Source organism: Echiichthys vipera (assembly GCF_963691815.1).
Source record: "Echiichthys vipera genome assembly, chromosome: 2".
Lineage (NCBI taxonomy): Eukaryota > Metazoa > Chordata > Actinopteri > Perciformes > Trachinidae > Echiichthys > Echiichthys vipera.
The window spans coordinates 7,182,657-7,203,160 of NC_139827.1; the positions used below are offsets into that span (position 1 = coordinate 7,182,657).

General features: G+C 41.8%; 1 protein-coding gene across 1 annotated transcript; it reads left to right on the forward strand.

Annotated features, from left to right (window-relative positions):
• Window positions 1–1,814: 1,814 nt before the first annotated feature.
• On the forward strand, window positions 1,815–19,798 carry LOC310963743 (uncharacterized protein; the record flags this gene model as incomplete). Its single annotated transcript, XM_083936661.1, has 19 exons — window positions 1,815–1,885; window positions 2,962–3,252; window positions 3,331–3,410; window positions 5,804–5,849; window positions 7,341–7,483; window positions 7,571–7,709; window positions 7,795–7,875; window positions 9,013–9,488; window positions 9,590–9,683; window positions 9,832–10,038; window positions 15,134–15,412; window positions 15,518–15,597; window positions 16,214–16,259; window positions 16,434–16,570; window positions 16,656–16,794; window positions 16,884–16,964; window positions 17,061–17,560; window positions 17,670–17,763; window positions 19,586–19,798. Exons 2-19 carry the CDS (start codon window positions 2,971–2,973, stop codon window positions 19,796–19,798), a joined length of 3,117 nt encoding a protein of 1,038 aa, XP_083792787.1. The 5' UTR covers window positions 1,815–1,885; window positions 2,962–2,970.
• Window positions 19,799–20,504: the final 706 nt, after the last annotated feature.

The following is a 20,504-nucleotide window of genomic DNA, read 5'->3' on the forward strand; positions in this document are numbered from 1 at the left end:
ACCAATACCCCGGTCACTGAAGGACTTATCTAGGTGAGTTAACCAGGAACTGCGATGAGGTGTTCACATGGTGATTGAGAAACAGGGGGATTGACTTAACCCAAGTATAATTGTCAGGGTTCCTACGCAGTGTGGAAAAGTATGGAATTTAATTTGAGTCATTCCCACGTCAGGATAAGTTTGGAAAAAGGGAAAAGAGTATTGAAAAAAAATGTGTGTTTTTTCACGACTTTTATCTCACTTTCTAAAATAAAACATTAATATAAACAAATCAAAACAAGTTTTCTAACGCCACACTGCCGACCTGTAGATGATATGACACTGATCAAACTGGAGGTAGAATTGTGTCGGGTTACCATGGTTACCATTGAGCGTGCAACTGCGATTCTCATGTTTTTAAATTTTTTTTCTATAAGTGTCATTTTCTTTATGATTTATTTATTTATTTAAAAGAATGTTTACAATGAAGCACAGACTTCTGTTTCCTGTTGTAGCTCCTGGTTAATGGTCCGTCCGTTCTGTTCCTGTCTGTAGAGGTGCAGGGTCACAGTTATTAATTGCACTCTTTGAGCATTTCGCTTGAATAAAATGCTGTGCCGTAAAAACCTCCGAGGAGTATGGAGAAGTATGGAAAATGTGTTGTAAACATGTAAATGTAAACGTACTTATCGGGAACAATCGGGAGAATAAAACACTATGAAGACACTCTGAGAAAATAGTAGAATACAACAAATAAATACGATAAACTGTGTTGAACATAGACGAGCATGTTGCATCAAGGAGATGTTGCAGAATCAAATGCAATGTAGTCTTTCTACGCTGATGACTCTCATTTATTGTCTCGACCAGTGAATCCGTCCCACTGTCGATGACGGCCAGTCTCCTCTGCACCAATAGAATAGAATAGAGTAGCCTTTATCATCATTATATGGCATACAACAAAATCAGAGTGCAACTCCTATGATGCATATGAAGACGATATAAGTACAATTAAAAACAGCAATAAAAGAAACAATTTAAGGACACGTAAAGAAATTAAGAGGTGTATAAAAAATATTAGAATGCAAGAATAATTATCTATATACATGGGAAAGGGAGAGGGAATGGAGAGAAGCTATAGTGGTTACAGTTTTGGTTTTAATAGGTATTCGTTCAATCATCTTCAACCGCTTGTCCCTGTCGGGGTCGCGGGGGGGCTGGAGCCGATCCCAGCTGACATCGGGCGTGAGGGCAGGGTACACCCTGGACAGGACGCCAGTCTATCACAGGGCACATAGAGACAAACAGAGACAGACAACCATTCACACCTACGAGAACCTGGAGAAAACCCACACAGACACAGGGAGAACATGCAACTCCACACAGAAGGGCCCCAGCCGGGATTCAGACCAGGAACCCTCTCGCTGTGAGGCTACAGTGCTAACCACCACACCATGATAAATGTAAATTCTATCGCACTTGTAACAATATTGCACATGTATGATAGTTTCACATTTAAGACAGAGCGATATTGCAGGTACAGTATATGATATTGCACGTAGTTTGTAACAGAGACCAACTTAAATTAGCGTCAGATACCGGCCCCTGAATGACACATGGAGGGTGTGATTCACGTTCTGGTATTTCTGACAGCTTTTTGTTTCTTTTCTGCTCCGTGGAAGACACAAAAATGTTCTTCAGGCTTGTCGGCACAAAGGGAGGATGGTATTTTGCAGCAATGAGGTGCGACTTGTTTTATTGTTTGTACAATCGTGTCATTGTAAGTGTTGGGTAGCTGCTGTTTATAAAAGGGCAAACCCACTCTGATGCTGTTGAGCTGCAGACTGGACGGTCTCATCGCATCCCAGGGCGGAAACTCTCTCTCCTCATCCGCTGCACTCAACAGGTAATAACTTGTTTTTGATTTTAGAAGATGACTGACTGAATATGATTTCAAACTCAGTTGCTTTTTCCATATTGAGAACTAAGTCTTTTGCCAACAACTTAATGCTCTGGTTTAATTCCCCTCACTGCATTGGGATGGCAGAGGAAACGTCTCTTTGGAGTGATAACAGGGGAATTTCATTGTCGTGTTTATTTTTATTATTTATTATTAACTCAATTTATTCAACATGTTAAAAGCGTGCAAACAAAATAAAACCTGAGCAATAAAATAAAGAAAATGTATTATGTCACTTTGATTGACAGGTGAAATAAATAGCCGAGGTTGAATCCCCATGGTTCCTTTCTGCTGCAGTTACTGCCTTGCTGTTAGAGCATTACCTCGCTAAACAAATGTTTAAATTACATCTGAAGGATAATATCATTATCATATATTGCTGCTCCTCTCAACACAAGCACAGGTTTGACTGAAGATGCACCGGAAATAGAACTTTTTAGAATATGAACTTCTTGATTTGATTTGTGTCGCTTCAAAGCCCCATCAAGGTAAAAATAGGTAAAATAGCATATCTAGCATAATGCCACATCACACAGGTGAGAGCTGCTGATCTACTGACATCATACAGTCATCTCTGTTCAGTTTCCAAATGCGTGAATGAAGTGTCTTGTTTAAAGACACTTCAGCAGGAAAGACTCCCATCTCTCTTATTGTAAACACAATTTAACTTTTCAGTGGAAGTTGGCACAGAGGACGATGTCCAAGCCAGGATTTGAAAGGCAAGGACAATATTCAACACTGTAAACAATATCTGGAGGGAAAACAACTGCCACTCAAGACCAAACTGCAAATATTCAACTCAAACGTAAAGACCACTCTACTTTACGGCTCAGAAACCTGGAGAATTACCAACACCGCACTCAATAAGCTGCAGACGCACTAATACATAACATACAAAGATAAATCTGATGAACACTTTCACGTCCGTCTGTTTTGCAAGGAAAACGTTCTTCTTAACTTCTTAAATTGATGATTACATGACAGCTGAAGTGGCACTTCTTTGTCTCTCTGAATCATTCCAGTCTCCAGCCATGTTCTCCTTTCCACCTCCACCCCTCCTCCACCTGAGTCTCCTGCTCTTCCTGTCGCACCGCTCCCCTGTTCTCTGCTGTCAGACCACCAGTGGGGACCAGACCACCAGCCTGTGTAAGTCTGCTCCCTTTGTACCGGGCTACAACCTGGTGGGGGAGGGCTTTGACGTGGTCACCCTGAGGCGAAAAGGAGCCTACGTGATTGATGTGAAGAACTACATGACCCCAGGTGGCAACTGTACTCTCCGCCCTAATCCTTTACAAGGCAATCAGCTGCAGAAAGTAAGTTTAAATCAGCAAAAAGCACATTACTGCAGCAACAAAGTCTATTGTTGACATGTTCTCATCTTTTACTTTCAGCTGCCACTCTCTGCAGTGGACTGGCGCCCGATCACCCGCTGCACAACTCGACTCCACAGCCATTCACACACCTCTGTCAGGTATTCTGTCATAGAGTCGTCATTACTCAAAGTGTTGGCACCGTTTTGGGATTTCAATCATCCAGTGCAGTCAATACTTCCACCCCATCTTTACTGAAGATAAAAGCATAAAAAAACAAATGAACAGGGAGTGAAAACAGAGGGTGAGAGGGAACAGTGGGGCGGACTTCCCTTTACTTTAATCAAACATTGCCAGAATTCATTTTCAGAAGTTTCATGATCCTTTTTCTGTGGATCGTCCATTGTGACGTATAATAACCTGATTTTCATGTATCACTGCTTGACAGAACTTCATGCTTCTGCCCACAGACGGAGTTTAAAACGCTCTGAACGCCCTCGCAGGTGTTTTCAGTTAGCTTGGTTGATTGCACCTCTGTGACTGTGTGGCTGTGTTCACTGTAATTGACTGACTTCTCACTGAGTTTCCTGTTAAGGCGTGAATTACACCTTTATCGTTCTTATTGGTAGATGGAGATTTGTGACCTCATTCATTCCCATCCCATCTTTAACCCAAGCAAAGCTCTAATCAGCCACAATTTGATTTGTTTTATTTAATTGTATCACAAATATCTATTACAAAAATAATAATAATTATTATTATTTAAAATTTACAATTGGGGATAAAACCACAATAAAGTCCAGGACTTATTTCCATTATGGTCCTCAACAATAGCCGGTTGTTGTCCAACTTTTGCTCTCCAAACAAATAAAAATGTGCATGTTTAAATCAGGGGACATGCTCTAGCACGGTCAGTGTTTGGACCGCTGTATTTTGCGTACAGCCCACACACACACACACACACACACACACACACACACACACACACACACACACACACACACACACACACACACACGAACACACGCACACGGGCACACACACACACACACACACACACACACACACACACACACACACACACACACACACACACACAGAGGAAAACAGCCATCTGCAGCAGGACAACTGTTTTCAGTGGATGAAGAGTAACTCAAATACTTTAACACAAATACACGATACATCTGATAAAGCTGGAGTTACTTTGCTGGTGAATGTGTTTCAATAAAGTTGATAAAAGAGCAAAAATCCAAAAAATCAACACATAGTTGCTGTGAACGTGACAACAACGGAGGGCTCTGAGAGAACAGGCTCACCTGCAGTTACATCTTACCGCCAAAGAGGCCGCTAGAAACAACATATCACAGATCTTACGGATTATGACTTAGAAGTGTAATTCTGGCGTAAAATCATCCCAGGGTCTTTTGCGGCACTTGCATACAGACAGTTTTTTTACGTGTATTAACTTTTAACGGAGAAATCCTGGAGAGTCGCTGACAGACGGATGTGGCTAACAGTAATTAGCTAGTGTTTTGAAAACAAAAAAGAAACACTCTTTTAATAAAATCCAGGTTCACTAACTACGTTGTTGGTGCTTTGTTTTCTGTGTAAGGACTCTTCTCGTTCTGCTGCAGAGGTTTGGTGTTAATTTGAGCAGAATTAGTGGTTAAAAAAGTCGTTTTAACGCCGTCACCGTACTGCCCTGAGCTAATCAGAGTTAGCCACGTCCGGCTGTTAGCGACTCTCCCGGATTTCTCCGTTAATAATTCATACACAAAAACTTTGTCTCGATGGTTTATCTGATGTATATAAGTGCTGAAAAAGACCATGGGATGATTTTACGCCGGAAATACACTTTATGTGTAGTAATTCAACTCAATTCAATTCAGTTTTATTTATAGTGCCAAATCATAACAAAAGTTATCTCAGGACAGTTTACGGAGTGGGTAAGGACCACACTCTATGACTTATTTATGATTTACATAGACCCAACAATTCCCCCGTAGAGTACGGTGACAACGAAAACCTTCACTATAACAGACAGGAACGTCAGACAGACCCAGCTCTGTGGAGGACGGACATCTGTCTGCACCGGAGAGAGGAAGAGAAGGAGAGAGAAAGACAAAGTCAGACAAAAGACAGAGAGACTGGCACACTTCCAGAGATGCAAGCAAGCAAAGAATAACAGTAACTATACTGTCATGGCAGTTAATGCAGCAGAATAGTAGAAACAAGCACATCTAAGGTGATAGAACATGAAAAGGATCATCATTATGGATGCAAACATGATTAATGATGAGTAGCGTCAATAGCAGCTAGGATACAGCGAGACACACCACAGATGGTGCTTTTATGGCTACAAATTTTATAATTTAAAGGACTAGTGACGGTTTATATGACTAACAGTTAGCATTATGAAAACTCAACTCACATACTTATTCTTATGACCTCGTGTATTAAATGTTTTTGCTGTGACTTTAAAAAAAGAAAATGAAGTTAAATGGTTTATGTGAAATTAGACACATTTCATGGTGAGTGTTAATTGTGTCCGCAGCTCACTGGTCAGCGCATTGACCTACCAGGATGGTTTCGACAGGAAGGTAGGAAACATTTCACAGCTGCCGTTGAAAGACTTGTACATTTTGCATTAATATTATTGCAGGCCCATGTCCAGTCACTCTTTTAACCCTCAAGAAACTGCAGTATCCGGTCTTTACAAAGAGAAAAGACGACGGATTAATAATATCTGTTATAAGGATATTATTGAACAATTTATCTAACCCAGGGGTCTGCAACCTGCCGCTCTTGGGCCGCATGCGGCTCTTAGAAGAAGAAGAAGTACTTTATTTATCCCGCAATGGGGAAATTTAAATTTTTCACTCTTAATATTAATCATTTTACACACACACAGGCCCGAAATACACACATGCACAGACAGGACCTATACATGCAATTAAGGAGAGATGTTAGAGCGAGGGGGCTGTCAGTGACCGGAGCTTATTGTTACTCTGATCCTTTCCCATCTTTGTATTGAAACTCATCTCATCTCATCTTCATCTGCTTATCCGGGGTCGGGTCGCGGGGGCAGCAGCTTTAGCAGGGGACCCCAAACTTCCCTTTCCCGGGCCACATTAACCAGCTCTAACTGGGGGATCCTGAGGCGTTCCCAGGCCAGTGTGGAGATATAATCTCTCCACCTGGTCCTGGGTCTTCCCCGAGGCCTCCTCCCAGCTGGACGTGCCTGGAACACCTCCCTAGGGAGGCGCCCAGGGGGCATCCTTACTAGATGATCCTGAACCACCTCAACTGGCTCCTTTCAACGCAAAGGAGCAGCGGCTCTACTCCGAGTTCCTCACGGATGGCTGAACTTCTCCCCCTCTCTCTAAGGGAGACTCCAGCCACCCTCCTGAGAAAACCCATTTCGGCCGCTTGTACTCGCGACCTCGTTCTTTCGGTCATGACCCAGCTTTCATGACCATAGGTGAGAGTAGGAACGAAGATCGACCGGTAGATCGAGAGCTTTGCCTTCCGGCTCAGCTCTCTTTTCGTCACAACGGTGCTAAAGCGACTGCATCACCGCCCCCGCTGCTCCGATTCTCCGGCCAAGCTCATGCTCCATTGTCCCCTCACTCGTGAACATGATCCCGAGGTACTTGAACTCCTACACTTGGGGTTGAAACTGTTGCACAATAATTTCCCTCTGGATATACGACACTTCTTGAGTCTTAAATCTTGAATTCAGTGACATAAATGTAATCACACAGTCACGAATGTCCTTTCCACAACTATGTTTTGTGATTTGGCTGAATTGACCCTTTGATTACGTGAATCATGTTTGTTTTGTTGCAGCTCCTGTGTTGTTTTTTCAGACTTTGCTATATTGGAAGATTTTGGAGCACCTTGCTTCCCAAACATGAGTTCATATGGCTCATTAGTTTTTAAACCACTGCCCTTACTGCAGACAGAACAGGCACCAGTGTTTTACATTAAAAGAGGTTGTGACTAAAGTAGATAGATAACTATATTTAATTCATTATATCCTGGTGATTATGGGTTTGATCGAGCTGCTTTTTCTATCATTATTTTATCAGGTCGGCCTCAGTTTGGGTAAGTTTGTGTCTGCCAACATGGAGGTGGGAGGAACACGCTCCTCTGCGTACATGTTTTCTACAGCCAGGAGCAAAGAGGACCGCTACACCTTCAGCACTCACTGGGTCACCTGTACACACTACCGGTAAGAGTGTGAAGACCCTCGCTGCTCACATTTTTCATGTAAGTGTGCATACAAAGGTGCATAAATATGCTGTATTTCTGTGTTCAGGTACCGTGTGTCGAGCAGACCGCCCGTCAGCAGTGAGTTTCGCAGGGATTTTATGAGACTGCCTTGTACCCACAACTCCTCCACACAGGCCCCGTACAGACGCCTCATAGAGACTTACGGCACACATTATATCCGCCAGGTTAAAAAAAAAACCTCACTATTCTCCTACTTCACAGAAATAATAAATATACTTTTGTATAAACAACATTTTATATTCATTTCAGGTTGATCTTGGGGGGCGATTCAGGCGAGTCACATCTACACGCACATGTTTGTCCTCACTGAACGGCTTCACCTCTGACCAGGTATGAGTGGCACACACATGGACGGATTATGAGACAGTGGGGCCCTGGGCACAGATATGTGAGAGGCCCCCCGATCTGTCTACGTAGGAACAAGACACCCAAGTCTACTTTTAGTCTTTTTGTAGTCATTCTGCACTTATTTTTAGATGGTTTTCTTTGTGGTCTTTTGCATCTATTTTTAGTTGTTTTGTACGTCCCTGCGCTGGTTTTGCATCTATTTTTAGTTGTTTTGTACGTCCCTGCACTGGTTTTGCATCTATTTTTAGTTGTTTTGTACGTCCCTGCACTGGTTTTGCATCTATTTTAAGTTGTTTTGTACGTCCCTGCACTGGTTTTGCATCTATTTTTAGTTGTTTTGTACGTCCCTGCGCTGGTTTTGCATCTATTTTTAGTTGTTTTGTACGTCCCTGTGCTGGTTTTGCATCTTTTTTTAGTTGTTTTGTATGTCTCTGTGCTGTTTTTGCATCTATTTTAAGTTGTTTTGTACGTCTCTGTGCTGTTTTTGCATCTATTTTTAGTTGTTTTGTATGTCTCTGCGCTGGTTTTTGCATCTATTTTAGTTCTTCTATGTCATGGTTTTGTATTTCTGTGGTCATTATTCATATACTTTAAATCATTTGAGTGTCTTTGTCGTTGTTTCTTTATTATTATTATTATTATTATTATTATTATTATTATCACTTTTATTTATTCTCGAGAGACATTGAGGTTACCCTCATTTTTCATTGAGGTTGAGTTTACAAGGCAATTTAAATATTTGCAGTGGTTACAGTCATTTGAAACTGATTAGATGACTATATACATATAACAAGAAACAAGAGAGACAGTCATCTGAAAAAGAAACAATTAGAAACGCTATGCGGTCATTTTGTGTTATAGTTATTTAGCATCTTTTTGTGATCGTTTTGCATCCCTATAGTCATTTTTTGTCTCTTTGAGGTCCTTTGTGTTCGTTTTGTTATACTTGTGGTCATTTAGCATCTCTTTGAGATCATTTCATGAGTCAGGGCCCCTGACTTTATGGGCCCCTGGGCTTGTGCCTGGAAGGCCCGTTCAGTCGTCCATCCATGGGCACACATGTCTCGTAAAGTCAGTAAATACAGATAAAAACATCTAACATCCTGGCCTTTCATCTAGGTCCACAAGTGCTTATCACTGGGTCTCGGCGTTGGCCTCGGGATGGTCGGACTGTCTGCTGGTATAAAGTTTTGCAATAAAGTCCTTCAGAACCAGGACTTATCCACTGCGCACAAGTACGGCATCCACCAAAACATCACTGAGGTGGTAGGAGGCACCGGTTGGACGGGCGAGTTTGCTCTCACCCATGACGACTCCCTGGGCTACCGAAATTGGCTCAAAACCCTCAAGGATCACCCTGATGTTGTTCACTATTCACTGAGACCAATATACGAGTTGGTGCCATGCTGGACACGAAGGGCAGCACTGAAGGCCACCATCGAACAGTACTTAGAAGACAACGCCATCACGAAGTCTGTGAAACAGCCAGACTGTGGCAGCAGCTGCTGTCCTAAACAGGCTTGGAGGGGGAAACTGGAGGTGACCATTATCCAAGCCTGGGGTCTGAAAGGAGACATATTTGGCCTGACCGAAGGGTGCGTAGAGAAACAAGAAGCGGGCTGAGGTGCTGACATAGTGAGCAGTGTAATATAAATTAATTTGTTTATTTTATTTTCCCATTGTATCCAATTCACAGATACGCTCAGCTGTGGATTGGCAATTTCCATAGCAGGACTCGTGTGATCAGGTCAAACTACCCTTATTGGAATCAATATTATAAGTTGGACAATGTGAGTAAATCTTCTTTGTCTTGTTCTGTGTTATTCATGTACATTTCACCTTTGTAGAAATGCATATGAATAGTGTTGAGGTCGGATTTTGTGATGATACTGTAAGGGTTTATGAGTATTCTGACTTTCTTTCAAATCTCTGTGAAAGGTGGACACACACTTGTTTCTCAAGGTCGAAGTCTGGGACAGGGACAGGTTTATCGACGACCTTCTGGGATCGTGCGTGAAGCCCCTGCGTCAGGGGACACACAGGCACACATGCACCACCAAGGGAGGGGGATACGAATTCCAGTACATTCTGACCTGCGACAATCACCTCACTGGAGACAAGTGCGACCAGTACAAACCGGCGCCGTGAGAAACACAGTCTGGATGTTTCATCAGTGTGATATCACATCTGTTGATTTCTTTCTTTAAGTTGTCTTTGCACAGAATCAAAGGGTTTTTCTAAGAGGTACATTATATATATATATATATATATATATATATATATATATATATATACGTATATTAGATTATTTACTGAAGTGCTATGAAATAAAACAGTTCCTGTTTTTTCTAACATTACTGACGAACATTAATCATTTAGAGTCAGTGGTTGATTACTGTTAAACCATTTATTGTTTGACACATTAGGATTGTTTGGGGCGGAAGTTTAAATGTTGGTTTTGATGAAGTTATCCTTTGGTCTTTGTTTGAATTACAGATTAATGGTCCTTAATGGTGAAATAAAATTTGTGTAAAGTCTACTGAAGAAGTTATGTTTTTGTTCACATCGCACCGCTGCCGAATTCTCGTCATCTCACGTTCACGCCACACAAAAATCCATCTTGTCAGCTCCGCGTTTGAGCTTCGGACAGAATCACAGACTGTAAGATGGACGTAGCATTTCTGTCATGGTCAGTTCTCTTAACTTGATCCAACCGTACTGGCCTACGGGAGTCGCCATCTTGTCAGACTTTGACTCCGCCTCATTTCCTCTTACCAAAAAAGGGCATGTATGTGACGTAGGGGGGAGGGAGATACTTCCATCTGGCTGACGTTTACCTCCGATGTGAAGTGAGCGCCGGGGGCTAGCTATCACTCAAGAAGCCACGCCTTTAATTGCTCATAAGCTTTAACCTCCAATAAAATAAACACTAGCCTGGTACAAAAAACCCACCCCCCTCAGTGTTGTCATGGAGATAACACCTAAACACGTTGTTTTTTTTTTGTACCAGGCCTTAAACCGGTTTTATTATGCTGTGAAAACGGCCTGTTTAACATGGGTGTCAATGAGAAACTGCTCTATTGTGCAAACTACTCCTAGTGGACACTCAGAGAACTGCAGTTTTGGGCACTTCTGTATTGGATCAACCAGGAAGTCACTGTGGTGGGGGCTTGGACTGAAGTCACCCGGCCGATCAGCGTCCTGTGAGGAACTACTGGCAGTTGAACGGGGGGAGCTCGTTAAAAACAACAATGGTGGCTCCTAAAGAAGTTATCTTCGATGCTGCTGTAGCATCAGAACTGGAGAGTTTTTCACTGAGAAGAAAAAACGCACTGAAGGCTTTACTTGATGGAAAATATGTTTTACCTCTTTTCCTGACTTGACTTTAGCGAGAATTTGATACACAGCCTCGTCATCCAATCACCTGCCAGGTATGTTATGAAAGCGCCTTTCCTAATCAGTTTCCAATGACGCCTTCTGAAGAGTCAGGTTACATTTTTGCGTGCCCTCTGATGCAAATAAAGCTTATGTGCGAAAACATAAGCTGTGTTTTTACGTACTACTACTCGAAATACTGAAAAAACATACTGCCTCCTTTAATGGTAAATTTGAAAATTCCTTTTTCCTTGAGGGGCCTCCTCACCCTGCTTTCCCCCCGAGATATCAGATCTCTTTTTCTTTGCTACCCATTTGTGTATTTTAATGTCTAAACCTTGTAATTGTATTTCAAGTTTCGGAGACAGCCAACCGCTCACTGTCTCATGATGTATTCAGACCCTTTTGCATTCTGAACTGTGTTGATCAGACCTCTTAATTATACGGCAGGATGTCTGTGAAAAGACAAGAGTGTGAACTGTGTTGACTAGACCTCTAGATCATACTACAGGATGTCTGGGCTGATCAACCCCACAGTAGACAAAGGATGTAATACACAGTCAAGGGGTGGGCTTTCCCTCAGGTATAAATGTTCAAGTTTCCTGATGCTCACGGTCTGTCTTCATTTCGAACCGCTCGCAAGTCGATTGACCTTTTCTTTGCAAAGAAAATAAAACTTTGTCGGCCGGCAAGTATTCGTTATTTCACTCTTCACCAAGAGCAGAAAATTTCCACGACACACAGCGCTCACCCCAGTACGTTAAATACAGATGTGTTGGTGTTTTTTTCATATGAACGCGCGGCCAGAAACTCACACAGAAGGAGACTTTATTCTCATGCTCAGGATGCGATTACTCCACCGTAGCTTTACATAGAAAACACTTGTTTGCTGTTGTATTAATGTCTTCAAAGCTAAATAAAACACTTGTATAGGATCGTAAGTTGTTGGATTGTCACTGAAAATGACCTCTAGAAAAGAGCTTTTTTATTTTGACACATTCTTCTAAGCATTATTCAATTCAATTCAATTCAAAAAACTTTATTTGTCCCCGGGGGGCAAATCAGGGCACACAGAGCAGCAAATAACGACAGTGCAACTATACAAAACATTTAAACCTAATAACAGGAATAAAGTGTTGAAGAAGAATAAGTGTCAGGATGTTAGTGTGTTAGTACAGGTAGAATAAGTGTCAGGATGTTAGTGTGTTAGTACAGGTTAGATACAGAGAACGTCGTCGTCGTGAGATGTAGAAAGACATGCGTGTATCAGATGTAAGCAGACTTGTGAACGGGTGTATATGATGTAAACATGCAGTAGACTGTTAAAACAGGTATAAACAGAACTGTGGTGCAGGAAAGATATGAGTGGACAGTGATCGGATTCAGATGTGGTCAGACATGATACATGTGTGTAATGAGCAGACGTAAACAGAACTATAGTGCAGTAATAGAGTTATTTAACTTTATGCGTTTATGTGTTGTTTTCACGTACCAAAGTTTATTCCTAGGTCATTTCCTTAAACCTGAACGTAAGGGACATTCACTGCCCGGCTTATCTTTATCTTATTCTTCATTTATTTCCTCATAAGCTCCATTTAGATGGAAGATTTACAGGAAAGCCGCCCCAGAGTCCGCCCTGTGATCTTGTCCATGTCTTCTTTTACTGATTTATTGCACCCATAGTTTTTGTTATGTTATATTGCCCCAGTAATATAAAAAAAGATAAATAACCAGACAGAAGATAAAAAGCTCCGTTGCTGTTTATTTCTGATCAAAGAACAAAGGCTCTTTCTCTCACTGGTGCAGATTTTGATGACTGGAAGAAAAGCAGCAACATCGACGTTTTGGGGCGTTTGAAACAGGTAGAAAACTCTTTTTATAATGTTGCAGGAAGATACCTTCAACTTGTCTTTTTAATTTCACTTTAAAACGCTTAAAAACTTAAGATGCACCACTGTGAGATAAAGCAGACAGAGGTCATGATCATTGCTGGTTCATTGATGGTCATTGCTCTTCTGCAAATTTGCTAAGACCAGAAGTTTTTTAAGTTATTTTTGTCGTCTTATTATTGTTGTGGACGCTTTCAAAGAGCTCTTCAGTCCGACGTAGGAGATACAAACTAGTTACTTACAGTTTGTCTGCTATTAAATGATTTTATCTCTGAAACACAAACAGAAAATACACCGTTTAGTCTCTAACACAAGCAGGGAAATGTTTTTTACCTGCTTGTTTTCGTAACATTATGAAGAAGAAGATAAAGAAGAAGAATTCCTTTATTTGTCCCGCAATGGGGAAATTCAATTTTCACTCTATTTTTTCATATTACACACACACAGGACTGAAATACACACACATGCGCAGACAGTATCTATATACATGCAACTAATGGAGAGATGTTAGAGCGAGATAAGGATTCTGACAAAAACATCAAATATTGAAAGCATTTTATTCAACATTCGTTATATTAACGACATCTGGAACTCATACGTTATATTAACGTACCCAAATCACAGGTGTTATATTAATACCCCCCCCCCCCCCCCCCCCCCCCTTTTCACTGGACACTTTAACTTGCACACTACCACCTGCACTGGTCATACAAATACACTCACTTATATAACATGTATATAATTCAATGCTATATGTTTAGCTTGCTTGTGTTCATGGTTATATTTATGTAGGCACTGTCAAATCAAGTCCAATTCCTTGTAATGAAAATTGCCTGGCAATAAACCTGATTCTGATTCTGATTCTGATTTAAATGACTTTTTAATACAGGCTGACTGGTGTGTATGTGCGTTTGTGCTTGTTCGTCGTTCACTGCTCTTTTACATCATTTGATGCTCTATTTTAAATGTTGAGCATCCCGCTGTCACTCTCTTCCGACACCTAAGTATGCTGAAATTCAAAGACACGTATAAATACACCCGACTCTTGTAGTCATGAACTAGCTAACCTAACAGCTGAAGCATTAACACTAACAACTTGCATGATGTGTATCTACATAGACACAAAATAAACATGATTTGAGTGTCACACGTGTAACGACAAAGCAGACAATGGCATCACAAAAAAAAAAGTTCTTACATAAGAATTTGTTTTTTCCTTATAAACTTTATTTCTTTTTTATAAGGATCCCGATTTGCACCCACGGCAGCGTCGTCTTCCCCGGCTCAGACATACACACAACATACACAAAAACATTCACACTTACACATAAGAAACGTACATCTATACATCACAGGACAAGAACAAACAACGGCAGCTTCCTATTAATTAACAAACCACAGAAAAAAATCTGACAGACATCACCATATCTCTACACTTCATTCTATACCTCAGTACCTTAAATAAGCTTTTTTAATACACACACACAAAGTAAAAAAAAATAAAAATAAATCACATTAATAAGCAGTAACTCTCTGAAGTGCACTTCAACTCCCCATACACATATATCCACTCCAAGAAAAAGGGTACAGGTACTTGTCCACCACAGGGTGCTTCCGCCTCACATGAGGAATAAGGATAAACTCAGCATCTGCAAAGTGAATCAGGCGATTTGTAACTTTTACCTAAATTGTTGAAACTGAAAGTGTTACAACCATCCCCGGTCTCCCCTACTTTTGATCCCAACAGTGGCGGATAACGCTCGGATCACACCCATCTTTAAACTCGGCCTTGATTTTCATCTCATCTACACACACATAATGTTTTGTGACTGTGTCTTGCACAGCTGCAACGTCACTAGAGTGACAAAATCTGCACACAGACAGACGCATAAACACCTGTCAAGTACTAAAAACAGCCTCTGTGGTGGTTCAGTACAGCACACTCTTGATGCACGCTCTTTGTCTTTCTCTTCCAGTCTCCAGCCATGTTCTCCTTTCCAACTGCACCCCTTCTCCACCTGAGTCTCCTGCTCTTTCTGTCGCACCACTCCCCTGCTCTCTGCTGTCGGGTGGGGTACTTCAGCGAGTGTCAGGCCGCTCCCTTTGTGCCAGGCCACAACCTGGTGGGGGAGGGCTATGATGTGGTCACCCTGCAGCGAAAAGGAGCCTACTTGATTGACGCGACCACTACCTTGACCCCTGATAGCACCTGTACCCTCTGCTCCAACCCTTTGCAAGGCCACGTCATGCAGAAAGTAATTGATATAAAGCATTAAACAATAATTGTGCAGCAACTTTAATAGTTGCACATACTTTATTTGTGCATATTAAACGTAATTGGTCTCCCCGTTCCTTTCCAGCTGCCACTCTCTGCGGTGGACTGGCGTGCGTTCAGCAAATGCAATGCCGACCTCTACAGCAGTGTGCACACCTCTGTTAGGTATCGTATCATATCAGCTTATTTTCGGATTTGAATACAACTCCGGCGCCTCAAGACATGTGAATATGCACCAGTCTTTCCCATGAGACGCCTTTGTGATTCGTTCTCTGATTCAATTCAATTCAATTCAAAAAACTTTATTTGTCCCCGGGGGGCAATTCAGGGCACACAGAGCAGCAAATAACGACAGTGCAACTATACAAAAACATTTAAACCTAATAACAGGAATAAAGTGTATGAGAAGAATAAGTGTCAGGATGTTAGTGTGTTAGTACAGGTAGAATAAGTGTGTTAGTGTGTTAGTACAGGGTAGAATAAGTGTCAGGATGTTAGTGTTTTAGTACAGGTTAGATACGGAGGACATCGTCGGCGTGAGATGTAGAAAGACATGCGTGTATCAGATGTAAGCAGACATGTGAACGGGGTGAACATCTGATCTTCTTTAATGTCCTCAAAGTTCAAACAACAACAACTTCATTTATTGCCTTGATAACACGTTACGCCAGAGTCACATCAAAAGTCCAAGCGTTATCTCATTCGTAGCTTATGTAAAAGAAGAAACCTTTGATTCCAGAGAGTTTTATTGGTGATTATTTCCTGTTAATTGTGTCCACAGTTCACTGATTAACACTTACACCTCCCAGGAGAGTAATGACTGGAAGGTAGGAAACTCCTGTTTTGATTTTGTATCACGTTGCTGCCCAAACATGATATTTATATATATATAAGTTTTATGGCTCATTACTTTTGAATCTATTACCTGTGTTTGTGAATATATTTTTAATGCATTATATCACGGTGTTTATGATTTAACATCTATCTATCTATTTTATCAGGTTGGCCTTAATATAGGCAAGTATGGCAACATGGAGGTGGGAGGAACACGCTCCACTGCGCATTCATTTTCCACAGAAATGACCAAAGAGGACCGCCACTCCTTCAGCACTCACAGGATGACCTGCATCCACTATAGGTACACTTTTTAGAGCCCTGCATTACAGCAGCACTTTCATAATTTAGTGAGAAGATCATTTACTTTTCTGTCTCTTCCTGTTCAGTTACCGTACGACACACAGAGCGCCTCTCAGCTCAGAGTTCAGTAAGGATTTGGCCGCGCTGCCGAGTCTCTACGACTCCTCCACCAGGGCTAAGTACCATGAGCTCATACGTACCTATGGCACACACTTTATCCGCCAGGTAAAAACACACACACCATTCTAATTTACATTCACAAATTTAAAAAACGCCATTTTTCTTTGTCTCAAAAGCATTGTACTTCATTTCAGGTTAACCTTGGGGGGCGACTTAGGCGAGTCACGGCTGCACGAACCTGTTTGTCTTCGATGAATGGACTCTCCTCAAGTGAGGTACATGTAGCACTCGTCCGCAGTAACCATCCTTCACCCCGACTTGAGTTCTGCTTTCAAGGTGACTATCATCTTATTTTCCCTCCTGTCCTCTAGGTCCACTCCTGCTTGTCACTGGGTATGTCTGTAGGCCTGGGGAAGGTGAAATTATCCGGTAGTCATCAGTCTTGCAACAAGGTCCTGCAGAACCAGGACATCTCTACTTCGTACAGCTCTGGACTCCACCAACACTACACAGATGTGGTAGGAGGCGTCGGTTGGTCGGGGGAGTTTTCGCTCACTCATAATGACTCCCTGGGCTACATGAATTGGGTGGACACCCTCAAGGACTACCCTGATGTTGTCTCGTACTCCCTTCGACCAATGCATGAGCTGGTGCCAAATGAGAGAAAGAAGGCGGGGGTAAAGGCGGCCATAGAGCAGTACTTAGAAGACAACGCTGTGAACAAGACAGCAACAGAGCCAGTTTGTGGGGGGAACAGTCCCAACATCGCTCCCAACTGCTGTCCCCATAGCGCTTCGAGGGGAACGCTGGTGGTGACCATCGTCCGAGCCTGGAACCTGCAAGGGGATGTTTATCCTGGCAAAACCGAGAGGTGAATAGAGTGAGGTCAGGGGTGGAGATCTGAAAGTGGAAGTGGTGTGTCAATCAACAATATTAATGCACCAGTTACCTTTTCTTTTCTTTTTTTCTCCTGTTCACAGCTATGCTAAGATGTGGTACGGCTCCATCTATCGCATGACGCGTGTAATCCGATCAAACGACCCTGTGTGGAACGCCGTGTATGATCTAGGCAAGGTCAGTACATCAGCTCAACAGAAGAAGAGAAAAACGTTATTTGACATCTGTGTGCAGAGTGTAGCCGGGAGCGTACCCATGTTCGTACATCTACCTACATCGGACCTTTTTTAAGAAAAGCATCCGATGTAGGTAGGGAAATAGGCCCATGTATACCCCCTAACCTTAACCCTCACCCTAACCCCTAACTCATTCTTTTAATTGTTGTTGTTTAATTTTAGGTTGTTATTTTATTGTTTCACATTATGAAATTAATGCAACGCTATAGCACTTTTAAAGCACTTTTTTAACCCTTTGTCCTGAGTACATATATATGACTTTATACTGCACAGGCACACAGCTTTAATACAGTATTTAACATTTTAGTTATTATATTTATTTTACTTATATTCTTTTTTTTAAATGAGATAATAGAAGGCCACCTCATGATGTCTAACATACAGAAGGAGGACACATGTGCAGGAAGCAGGGTACTTTAATAACTAAATCATCTCCGTCCTGTCCAATGATACCCTGAATCTCTTTTTAAATACAAATTTACAATTTTACATTTTTGTTAACCTTTAACAACCAATTCCGGTCTTTTTAAGGAGGTTTTTTAAGGTGTTTTAATGACACAGAAAGTCCCCTTGTGCCCGTGCCCTCCGTGGTGCCCACCTTCATGCTTGCTGAAGTAAACTAGCGAAGGCCGAGGCGTATGCGACCGGGGAACAGGGGAACATAGGGATGACCCCAGGGTAGCCTAGTTAAAAAGTAAAAATGTTATCCCCCTTAATTTCCACGACAACAAAGGTGATGTCATCACATTCAATCTGGCATCCCACCTCGGCTGACATGGCGCTTAGCTAGCTGTAGCTAGCCAATGAAGACAAACAAAAGTTACGATGGCAGGTATAATGATGCAGTAATAATTGGATGAAGAGGAGGGAGCAATTACAACAACGTTACGACCATAAAGTGAGGGGGTCAGAGTGTTGTGAGGCATTTTACAACCTACACCTGTAAAATACCAAACCCAAGAAACACCTCCTGATCCTCCATTAGAGGATTAACGGCAGGTGAAGAGGAGGTTGTCAAATTCAGCTACGCTATCTATCTATGTGATTATAGGAAAAGTATATGGTCATATCTTTGTGTGCAGATATTTTATGAATTAGGCCTAGGGTTCAAATATCACAGCACCGACGTCATCAACACTAACTGTAACGATTATCAACATGTGTTATCACTGATGAGAAGAGACAAGAGGAAAATGTAGTTTACAAAATAAAAACTTCCATTTATTTATTTTTTCTCAGTTAGTTCTGTTTCCTGTGCTGCACATGATACTTTTTGTGTCCCGTCAGTGCTGAGTGCAAATATACAGCAACACACAACACTGGAGGACTCAGAGACATATTAAATAGTAGTCTAATTCAGGGCTTAGGAGAAAAAGACATTTTCATCACCAATCCTGCATCTGCTTATTTGTCCCAGCAAGTGACCGGAAACGGGCAAAAACCAGAGTCAATATAGGCCAAGCATTCACTCCATGGACTGAAATTAAAATGCACGCCGAAATGGCTTCGTTTCTCCTTGATCTGTAAGCTAACTTTCATGCTCACTTAGCTGTAATGGCTATTGCTAACCGTTTTATGGTGCGATTTACCGGAGAGGACGGGTTCAAACAGGCTCAAACAGACTCCAGTCTCCTGTAGGCTACCGGACCGGGTCTGACCAACCTGGCAACCCGACTGCTGCTCTTGAGACACTAGATGGCGGTATACTGCTCATTCTCCATAATCAACCTTTAATGTTTAATTTTTAAATCTGTTTCATGAAGGTGAACACACAAGAGGTTCTGAAGATCGAGGTCTGGGACGAGGACTTGAATATTGACGACCGTCTGGGATCATGTACGTGGCTCCTGAGCCAGGGGACTCACACAATCCACTGTTCGGCCCAGAGAGGCGGCATCGAGCTCCGGTACACTCTGACCTGCGACCCTAACATGACCGGAGAGAGGTGTGACCGTTACAAACCGTCTCCACAGTGAGAAATGCTTTTAAGGCCCCACTGTTGCTGCTGTAGCGTCCTGACAGGGGAACAAATGGCAAGTGAGGTGCAGATCAGATGTGTGTTTGCTGTAACAGACAAAAGCAAGGAAATTTCAGTTGGACTTCAAATCAAATGTGATATCAGACTAGTTCATTACTTCCAAGTGCAATGAATCAATCATAGCCGATAAAGAGTCAAAGGACAAACAGGCTCACACCTTTAATTTTCTACCATTAAGACGCCGAAATATTCAGTTTTCTCTTTTTGTTAAAGGTTAAATGGTTTATTTTCTGACCACCTTTGAACTCAGTTATATTAGTTTTATAATGAAAAATCATCATTTTGTTTGGTTTTAAATGGATTATTATTTAAAATAAAGTCCTGTCAGATGTTGTAAGCATTAATAATAATCTGCTCCTGAGTTTCGGTGTTGGGGCTGTTTACATTCAGACTGCAGATTGTGTTTTTGGTTTTTAAAATTTGAACTGTCTCAAATTTGTCACATGTTTGCTTTGTTCATTTTTTTGTCCTTATTCTGAAAATAAAGACTGTCAACACGTGCTCCATGTCCTTGAAATGACGACAATATGTACAAGTAACATTATATTCCTGTCAATCCAACATGAACTTGGTAAACTCAGCTGATCCTGGGACGGGTTCCCTTTCGCAATGATGCGATGAAGAAAACACGTTTGAGCTTTTCA